The following is a 10,085-nucleotide window of genomic DNA, read 5'->3' as shown; positions in this document are numbered from 1 at the left end:
TGCTTGTCACTGATGAAAACCAACATGCCCGTGCTGCTCTTGCTAAAGACATTAGTGGACTGGCTCCTATTATCGGTCAAGACGCGTAAGTCTCGACAGAAAAATGTATGCCTTTATTCATCTTTAATAGTACGATGGAATACTTGTTGCCTTTGTTCTTACAACAACTAACTGACGAGTTCCCTGATGTCCGTCTGAATGTGATTTCTAACTTGGAGACAATCAACAAAGGTAACGAACAAAAGACTAAGCAAATGTACTTATGTTTTTTTTATAGCTATTGGTATTGAACGTGTCTCTCAAGCATTGCTTCCTGCTATTGTTGAATTGTCAGAAGACAAACAATGGCGTATTCGTTTAGCAATCATCGAATACATTCCTCTCTTGGCCAAGCAATTTGGCAGCAAGTTCTTTGAAGAAAAGCTTCTTGAGTTATGTATGTCTTGGCTCCGTGATCTTGTGTTTTCTATCCGTGAAGCTGCCACTGTCAACTTGATGAAATTGGCTGAAGTTTTTGGTGCTGAATGGGCCAAGGCTGCTATCATTCCTGAAGTGATGAAGATGATTACTGATGAAAATTACTTACATAGAATGACAACTATTTTTGCATTGACAGTAAGTGTATCGTTATTTATTGTTATAGTATGCTCATATAAACTAGACTATGGCAGAAGCATTGCCTCCTGTGATGGTCAAAGAAAGTATCCTTCCTACAATCATTGAAATGTCTAAAGATCCTATTCCCAACATTCGTTTCAACGTTGCTAAATCTTTGGAGACTTTGATACCATTATTGAAAAAAGATTCTAGCACAGCTGAACTTGTCACTAGTTCTGTCAAACCCACCCTTGAAAAACTCAGTACAGATCAAGATGTTGATGTCAAATTCTTTGCTACCAGAGCTTTAGAGAGCCATGGTAAGCAGTAAAATACATATGTCACTTGCCTAATCATCTCATGTAGCTTAATATGCTTTTGTTTTCTTTCTTTTGTTATTTTCTTTTCTTTTCTTTTTGTGTCCTATGTCACGCTGAAAAAAAAAAAGAAGAAAAAAATAAAAATAAAAATGTCTTTAAGAATTCGGATGATTATTGTATTTGGAATGCAAATAAAGAGTGCCTTGTTTTATCTCTTTCTCTTTCTCTTCTTTTTTTTTTGTTTAGTCATGTCAATACATACAACGCCTTTAAGAAAGTTGTCTGTCATGGCAGGTAAAAATGGTCTGACAGACCTTCATATTCCTACGATTACAGAAGATGCTGAAGATGTGGTTGGTAAGTTACATTTACATGTCGGAATATAAACCACTGACAACACAATAGGAATGCAAGGTAAATAGAACAAGCTGAATACAGTAGTAATACAAGACAGGGCGCATTCGTCTTCAAAGAGATGAAAAGACTAATACAAGCCAATGGATGGATAAACAAAGAACAAATCTATTGGCTTATGAATATCTTTGTCATATTGGTGAAGCAAAAGAGTAAGCCAGCCACTATTTTCAATCACTAAATAGTTTCGTAGATGGATAGAAGACTGTTTACAAGACGAAATTGACCCTATTATCAAATTAGAAGAGTCTATGAGGAATGGTATTGTGTTAGCAAGATTGGCTGATTGGATGGTACCTGGTGTTGTTCGTAAAATATTTCAGGTACACGATTGTCTGTAGAATGACAACTCATTATGCTCTATAGGACAAGAAACTACAGTTTCGCCATTCTGATAATATCAATTACTTTTTTGATGCTCTTAAAGTGGCTAGACTACCTTCTATCTTTTGGTTTGAATTGACTGATCTTTATGAAAAGAAAAATATCCCAAAAGTGATTTATTGTATCCATGCTCTAAGGTAGAGACATACTTGGTCTTTAGCTTACTTATTCTTGTACTTTAGTCATTTATTGTCTAGGCGTAACTTGGCCCCTAACATTAAGAATCTAGTGGGTCAATTACATTTTACAAGTAAGGAGATGTATAAAAGGATGAGTATCCTAAAAAAAAATCTCCTATTGTTTAGATGAAGAATTGAGTGCTACACAACGTCATTTGGACATGTCTGGTTTGCCTATGCCCAACTTTACTAATGTCGGTTCATCATTGCGCAAAGAGTTAAATGAAGAAGAAGAGGAAGAAGATACTGATCATGTGTTAAGTATCAGTTATTATTCAGACATGATTTCTGCTGTTCAAACACCAGACCTTATCATTGAAGAGGAGGAAGAGGAGGAAAATGAAAGTGTAACTGACTCTGAGTCACAAGCTAGTTTAGAAGAATTAAGCGAACAAGAAAGTAAGCAAGGCTGTGATATATAGAACCAGACTTACAGAGTGCATGATAGAGTTTGAAAGGTACTGGTTAAAGCAAACAAACCAAGACAAGTTGGTCGTATGTCAAGCCATTGCTCGTACTTGGCTTGTCAAGAGAAAAGTCAACCAAGAAATGCAGCTGTATAGATCAAGCCAAAATTTTGTATTTATTTCTCAAGTACAAGCACAAGTTCGTGGTTATTTTGTGCGTCGTGAACTTGCTTCAAAGAGAATTGACTATTATGCTTATGTTGATTTTATTGTACATGTTCAACAAGTCGTTCGTAGATATCTCGCCAAACATAAACAAGAGCGTGTAATTGATTACTATAAAGTCAACATAGACCAAGTAATTCAAGTACAATCCTTGATTCGTCACAAACTAATGGGCACCGCTTATCGCAAACTAAGAACATTTGATAATCCTACTGTGGGTACCGTCAAGAACTTTATTCACCTTTTGGACGACAGCGATTTAGATTTTGATCGTGAATTAGCTCTTGAGGATTTACGTCAACAGGTGATTGAGAGTATTAAAGAAAATAATCATTTGGATGCGCATGTCAACACACTCGATATTCAAATTGCCTTGTTCCTAAAAAATACAGTGTCTATCGAAGATGTACTCAAGCACAATGGTGCACTTAAAAAGAAGAAAGAACAACAACGGATGTTGGAAACACAAACTGGCAAAGCAAACCCCTTCTCGCTTACTGGTATTGATAAAGACAGCAGACAACGGCTTGAATTATTTCAAGAACTGGTCTATTTGCTGCAGACAGAACCTAAATATTTAGCACGTCTCTTATCAATGACAAGTAGACAAGATTTAGGTCATTATGCAAGTCATAAACTAATTGAATCTACTGTACTTTCTCTGTTTGGTTATGCAACAAATTCGCGCGAAGAATACTTGCTGATTAACTTATGCAAGGTAAAAGTAACCGAGTCATATTCAAATGATTAATGGATTGAATAGTATTGTATAGCAGAAGAAATGAAGAACGTAGAGAGTACGCAAGAATTTATGCGAGGAAACTATACCTTTATGAAGTTGGTGGTCCAAACTAACCGTGGTGCTAAAGAGCGAGAATTTTTTCGAACCTTATTGAGTCCACTTGTCACTGAAATTGTCAATAACGACTTTCTGGACTTGGAAACAGATCCTGTCAGCATTTACCATAAGGCTATTAATGATGAAGAATGCAGAACGGGTATGCCATCCAATCGTCCTCATGCTGTTACATCCCAAGAAGCACTTGCTGATCCTGAAGTACGTGACACATTTGTTATTCATTTAAGAAACTTGAGGGAGATTACAGAGCAATTCTTTATGGCTATTACTTCTACTATAGACTCAGTTCCTTATGGTATTCGTGTGGTAGCAAGAGAATTGAGGTTGATTCTCGAAGAAAGCTTTCCTGATGAGCCTCATGAACGTATTATTCGTATCATTGGTAACTTCATCTACTATCGTTACTTGAATCCTGCTGTTGTGTAAGTTGTCTGCATATTGCTTTATTTGTCTCATGTTTTTGTCTAGTGCCCCTGAACAATATGATGTGATTGATGCTGTGATTAATCCTATCCAGAGAAAGAATTTGGCAGAGATTTCTAAAATGCTCCAGCATATCTCAAGTGGAACTGTGTTTGAGGATGCGCATGATATCTTTTTGGCTCCTTTGAATGAATATGTTGCTGACGCTGCTTTAAGGTTTGGTGAATGGTTCTTGGGGTGTAAGTATTAACCATATTGTTGAATGGCTCACTCATTGTGTGTAAAGTGACGGATGTAGAAGATCCAGAAAGCTATTTTGGCATGCACTCACTGACAGATCAGACAAACACACACAAACCCATCGTCTACTTGTCACCAAACGAATTATTTCACTTGCATTATACTATACAAACAAATATTGAGGCTCTTGAACCTGAAGGGGATGGTATACTACATGAAATCATTGATGAGATTGGCGCTTCTGCTTATCATCCTGATATCGAATTACCTGAATCCATGGTGTGCCTAAGACTAAGTAATCGTTGTGACAGTATTCCTTTAGACCCTACTGCTCGTTTGCAACAATTATTGGTCGATACAAAGCGACTTGTGATTTACGTGATCAAGATCCAAAGCGGCCAAAACTTAGCCAACATCTTTCAAGTGCCTACGACATCCGAACATGAAATTGCATGGACTCAATTAAAGGCGAAGGAATTTTTAGAAAGGGCCGAAGATCGTACTGTCATTTCAAAAAGACGCCATCTTCAGCTTGGTCAATCTGAGCCTCCCTTGGATCTACAGAGGTAAAGTCTATATGACACATACATTCAACTCATACATCAACTAGCGTCAACTTTTTCCAACTCAAGAGTATTGCCAATCGATTAGTTGTGCACTTGGAACGCTGTAAAGTAATTGCTAGCAACAATGGTTATCAGGATGTGATCAACATGATCGCGCGAGATATTACTGGCAAGAACTCTCGCCGAATGCAGCGAGATAGAGAATTAGCTCGTATGAAACTAACATTAAGTCACTTGAAAGAAAAACGAGACTACTTGCTCGACCAAGGAAATTCATATGAAGGATATCTCGATAGTTGTATGACTGCCATGGCTACAAAGCGAGGCAAGAAGCAGAAGTTTACTTTGCCCTTTACCCGTCAATATTTCCATATGCGAGGCTTACAGAAATCAGGTCTTGTGCCCAAGTTTGGCTCGTACAAGTACACAGCTAAACAACTTTATGAACGAAATATTATCTTGGAGCTTATGGATATTCCCAAGAAACATTATGATCGTATACCTATCATTTTATCCATGAACCAAGCAGGAATTATTACGATTGAAGGAAGTTATGCAGGTTGGCCAATGTCTTCTGTTCAAGTAGATATGCGTTATGAAGAATTGCTTCAAACACAATTTGAAGGTGTGCAGACAGTAACTGTTTTAGACGGCATGGCTAGAGTGAATGTGAATCTATTGATCTATCTTATTAATAAGAAGTAAGTACTCTATACCGAGAAAAAAAAAAGACTAATATCTATAGGTTTTACGCATAATTCTGTATTTGTAATAATGTAATTAAAAAAAGCATGTAGATCGTTGTCTGTCATAAACTAAAAAAAGGGGGGGGAGGGGGAGTCTTAAAATAATTTTTTCCTCTTTTTTTTCTCTTTACTTATGGCAAACGCTAGTGACTTTTATACTATAGTACTTGATAATGAGTCTGAAAGGTTTAGTATTAATAAACAATACAAGATAATACGCAAGATAGGTTCGGGATCTTACGGGTCTGTTTGCAGCGCTATCAATATAAATACGAACGAAGGTAAACAAAAAATACGTGTCAACTTATCTAAACTTTTGTTTTCAGTTGTAGCCATAAAGAAATGTAGACATGTATTTGATAAAAAGTTGATAACAAAGCGCTGCCTCCGAGAAATGAAATTATTGCAGCATTTTAATGGCCATCCACGTATTATTGACTTGAAGGCTATGGATATTGTTGACCCTCATACATTTAATGAAGTTTATTTGATTCAATCATGCTGTGATACAACAATGGCTGATATCATTCATTCAAAACTTATATTAGAACCTGTTCATTATCAATGGTTCATGTATCAATTATTTTCTGGACTCAAATACATTCATAGCGCCAATGTACTTCATCGTGACTTAAAACCAGGTAAAAGAAATGCTTAGCTGTCAATATTGCTTATTTTTTTTAATAGCAAATATCCTTGTGAATGAAAACTGCGACTTAAGGATTTGCGATTTTGGTATGGCTCGTGGTTTTACACAATTTACTCCAGGCGATATGGAATCGCAGTACATGACCCATTATGTTGTTACGCGATGGTATCGTGCCCCTGAAATTATGCTGAGTCGAAATTCGTATGACAAATCAAGTAAGCTTTCTTTCTTTTATGTCGAGATAGCTGATATGATATTAGTTGATATATGGTCTTTAGGGTGTATCTTTGCTGAGTTATTGGGTCGTAAAGTACTGTTTAAGGGTACAGACTATGTCGATCAATTGCACAAGATTGTAGGCATCCTTGGCTTACCTAAAGATACTTCATTTTGGGACAATTCATCTTCAGTGACAGAATATATAAGAAGTTTGCGCGATGAAAGTGGCCTACCTCCTCCAGAAGAATCGATTGATTTCAGTCTCTTGTTTCCTGATACGCCTCCTGAAGCCATTCATTTGCTTCAAAACTTACTTTGCCTTGACCCTTCAAAACGTATGAGTGCAAGTCAAGGTTTGGAACACCCATTTGTTGCAGCAGTTCGTGATGCATCAGAAGAAGTAGATTGTCCTAGTCTATTCGATTTTGAGAGCTTTGAAATGATTGAGAGTGAGCATGTGCTTCGACAATGTATTGTTGAAGAAGTAATGCGTAGCAAAGGCATTGAAGATCCTCTTTCATTGCATCCACAATACATTTCGCATGGCTCTCAGTCTACGCGAAGAAGATACACGGGTAGTTCAATTAGTACACCATCTTCTGCTCTTGCTACAGAAACCAACTTGAATGCCATTCATTTAGCTCAACAAGGAAAGGAAGTTGTTTCTGCTACTATAGGTGATCAAAATCAATTCATGTTGATGGAAGTAGATCGACTTGTCAAAGAGCCAGAAGATATGAGCGAGGATGATATGAAAATGATGGATAGTGATGAAAGTGAAATACATGTCGGTAAAAGACGTACACTGATAGGACCTTCTGATGCAGACTTTAATGCTTTAGAACGTCATTTAAGTAGAGATTGGTAATGTTGTACATTCTCCATGTTTATACCCTCTCTTTTTTGTATTCCGAAGCTATATGTATATGTATCATTTTGGTTATTAGTAGTTTATTAATAAATGTCTGTTTTTTCTTTCTATCACATAATACTACACTCAGAATCCTTTGCATTTGAAGAAGTATTGTTTTCTCGAGTATGTCTTTTTCTTTGGTGAGGCCCTATATTACCGTACTTTAATTCAGTTAAGCGCTGAGTGGCTCGACGATAGTTTTGAGCAGAAGCACGCATGTACCAGCGCTTTGCTTCTTCTAAGTTTTGCTTGGTACCTGTACCTGTTTCTGTATAATACCCCACTGCATATTCTGCCTTTGCATTTCCTCTGTCAGCTGCTTTACGTGCCCACAAGTACGCTTCCTTATCACTCTGTGGCAAGATACCTTCTGCACCAGTCAGATACCATCCTGAAAGAGCAAATTCAGCTTCTACATCTCCTTGTTCGGCAGCTTTTGAGTACCACGCAATTGAGCGCCGAGGATCAACAGGACAGTTAAGGAACCCGTTTTCATAGGCCAAACCCAACTTGAATTGAGACGGAGCATAACCAAACTGAGCTGCTTGGGTAAACAATTCACGAGCATAATTTAAATCCGGAATAACTGAAGGAATGCCTTCCTTTTCATAGGCTAAACCCAACTCATGGAGTGCATGTGGATGATCTTCGTCCGCTTGTTGAGCTGCACGTTTAAGCCAGGAAATGCCTTCACGAGGATTCTTTGGCTGACTGAGAAATCCTTTTAATAGAATAATTCCCAATTTATACATGGCAACTTGATCTCCTAAATTGGCAGCTTTTCGGTAGAACTGAATCGCATGATTCTTATCTCGTTTTGTACCAGCACCTACTTCATAACACACACCAGCACGGTACGTACAACTAGGATGGTTTTGCTTTGATCCTTGAACATAAAGGGAGAAGGCTTTTTCGGCATCCGTTTGAAGGCCCATATCACCCGTACCATAACAATTGGCCAAAAAGAATTGGGCTTCAGCATAACCTTGCTTCCCCATACCTGAATGAGTTGCTAATTTCTTTACAATTTTCTGAGCTTCCATCACCATGGCCTCACGCAGCTTTTTTGTGTATTTGGGATCACTTGCAGTTAATTGAGGAGAAGCTTCCATCAAGTATTTAGCAAAATCCAGCATCAGACGAGGATCATTGCTGTTCATAACTTCATTTCGAAACTTTGTTATGTTCTCTTTAGTGACAGGTGGGAATTGACTTTTCTTAGCTTGTTTGCCGGCTGAATTGGCCACTGAAAGTGAACTGTCTGATAAATAATTACCGTCCGCGATAGAAGGAGCAACTGTTGGTGCTAAATTGACATGTCCAAATGTTTGTGGCGGCATTGGAGGAGGAACTGGTGCAGACATCATCATTGGTCTTTGTTGAGGAGGACATTGCGAATAATACGCTGGGTTATTGGGTGGTGGAGGTGGTCTATTATAATTTATTTGTAGTGGCATAGGTCTAGCTTGTGGTGGCATCATAGGATATTGCGTTAGTATACCTTGTCTGTGTTGTTGAGGTGATGGTGGTGGTCTGTTCATACCGCTATGATGAAACTGTGCTTGTTGTGGAGGAAGTGCACTGTGTTGATAAGAAGGAGAATATTGCATTTGCGGAATAGCATGTTGAAACGAAGGCGAAGTAGGTGGTTTCTGAATCATGCTGTGTTGTAAAAAAGGGCTTTTTTGTTGAAAAGAAAGTGGGTCATTGTTATTAAGAGTAGGTGCACTGTTATTATGTAAGGCATACAGACCATTGTTACTCATGACGCTAAGGTTACTGGTACTATTGTTTGGATGATAAGAAATTGAAGTCATGGTTGTTGAGTTAGATCTAGTAGGTTGTACAGTATTAGTTTCTTGAGCTGAATAGATCAATGGCTTCTTTTGTACACTGTAATTGCTATTTTGAGTAACATTCTCAGGGGCTTTATGTGTTGCACTTGAACTGATAACAAGTTTCTCAAAACCACATGTATAGAGCGAAGTAGGGCTAGCAAAGTCCTCTTGGTTATTTGTATTAGTAGGTAATGTCGATACCGTCATTTCTATTGTTTTTTAATGTTAGTTTTATGGGATATGTAATGACATTGTCTACCTTTTCTTTTTTTCTGTAATTAGTTAATGGTAATGAGAAAGAAGAAGAAAAAACAAAAACAAGAAGGAGAGAAAGAAGAAGCTTTATTTTTCCTGTCATTTGTGTTACGGTTTTTGTTTCATTGACACGACTTACCTGCAATTGAATGTTTTTTCCTTTGAAGTTTGTTTCTCTTTTTCTTTTGGTTTGAATTGGAATTGAGTCAATCTATCAGATCAATTGCTTTTCTGACGCTCTCTCTTCTTTCTCCCTCTTCTTGTGTTATAGTATCAATCAAAAGAGTCAGTTATTTCTTGCTAATAAAGTTCAATGTAAGCGCTGGTTGTATATACAAATCAAGTAAAAAGTCTCGCATCAGTACCTCAAAACCACTTCAAACCCACTTTTTTGAGTTTCGTATACTAAGGAATGCACAAAGAAACACTTTTATACAGAAATATATCAAGTTTTGAAAAAGTCGAAAAAGCCTATAAGTGGCCTTATGATACCTCGACGATTTTTTAAAATTTCAGAAAATTGAAATTTGTAAGATATAGATTAACTTTTTATTATGATATATATTAGTAAAAATTGCTCGTTTAGGGCTTCCGGATACGCCCAAAAGTTTAGATATACAAAATTTTCAGAAAAAGTATATGCTATGCACCAAAAACTGATATTTGAGCTTTTAAGGAATAGCTTATAAACACATAGCAAATACAGCATTTTTTCTACACTTTTGGATACTCCTTAATTTTATCTACAGACTTTGTTAAGACGTCATGTTGATAGCTTTGCTTTTTTGAGGACTTTTGGTCAATTGTTTTTTTCTAAGTTGTGTTTATTGATTGAGCTGCGTACACTAGCA

General features: G+C 37.2%; 5 protein-coding genes across 5 annotated transcripts; 4 read left to right on the top strand and 1 right to left on the bottom strand.

The window, feature by feature from the left end:
• B0P05DRAFT_482041 (armadillo-type protein) lies at positions 1-928 on the top strand (the record flags this gene model as incomplete). The annotated part of the gene is made up of 4 exons (XM_051575209.1): positions 1-85; positions 131-231; positions 278-615; positions 662-928. Coding segments are annotated over 4 exons (791 nt in total), but the record flags the coding sequence as incomplete, so codon positions are not given.
• A 496-nt stretch (positions 929-1,424) lies between these two features.
• Positions 1,425-2,082, top strand: B0P05DRAFT_438579 (uncharacterized protein; the record flags this gene model as incomplete). The annotated part of the gene is made up of 5 exons (XM_051573731.1): positions 1,425-1,483; positions 1,525-1,654; positions 1,698-1,852; positions 1,898-1,965; positions 2,021-2,082. Coding segments are annotated over 5 exons (474 nt in total), but the record flags the coding sequence as incomplete, so codon positions are not given.
• Positions 2,056-5,319, top strand: B0P05DRAFT_482030 (Rho GTPase activation protein; the record flags this gene model as incomplete). The annotated part of the gene is made up of 6 exons (XM_051575207.1): positions 2,056-2,266; positions 2,343-3,244; positions 3,290-3,807; positions 3,854-4,047; positions 4,095-4,614; positions 4,659-5,319. The coding sequence occupies 6 exons, from the start codon at positions 2,056-2,058 to the stop codon at positions 5,317-5,319; spliced, it is 3,006 nt and encodes a 1,001-aa protein (XP_051428994.1).
• A 174-nt stretch (positions 5,320-5,493) lies between these two features.
• On the top strand, positions 5,494-7,096 carry B0P05DRAFT_482036 (kinase-like domain-containing protein; the record flags this gene model as incomplete). The annotated part of the gene is made up of 4 exons (XM_051575208.1): positions 5,494-5,641; positions 5,687-6,001; positions 6,048-6,224; positions 6,270-7,096. 4 exons carry the CDS (start codon positions 5,494-5,496, stop codon positions 7,094-7,096), a joined length of 1,467 nt encoding a protein of 488 aa, XP_051428993.1.
• A 65-nt stretch (positions 7,097-7,161) lies between these two features.
• On the bottom strand, positions 7,162-9,307 carry B0P05DRAFT_520283 (uncharacterized protein). Its single transcript, XM_051575758.1, has 2 exons — positions 9,239-9,307; positions 7,162-9,188 (listed from the first exon to the last, which is right to left on the bottom strand). Exon 2 carries the CDS (start codon positions 9,184-9,186, stop codon positions 7,210-7,212), a length of 1,977 nt encoding a protein of 658 aa, XP_051428992.1. The 5' UTR covers positions 9,187-9,188; positions 9,239-9,307; the 3' UTR covers positions 7,162-7,209.
• Positions 9,308-10,085: the final 778 nt, after the last annotated feature.

Source organism: Gilbertella persicaria (genome assembly GCF_025201335.1).
Source record: "Gilbertella persicaria strain CBS 190.32 chromosome Unknown B0P05scaffold_94, whole genome shotgun sequence".
In the NCBI taxonomy this organism is placed as follows: Eukaryota; Fungi; Mucoromycota; class Mucoromycetes; order Mucorales; family Choanephoraceae; genus Gilbertella; species Gilbertella persicaria.
This window is presented reverse-complemented; position numbering and strand designations above follow the sequence as displayed.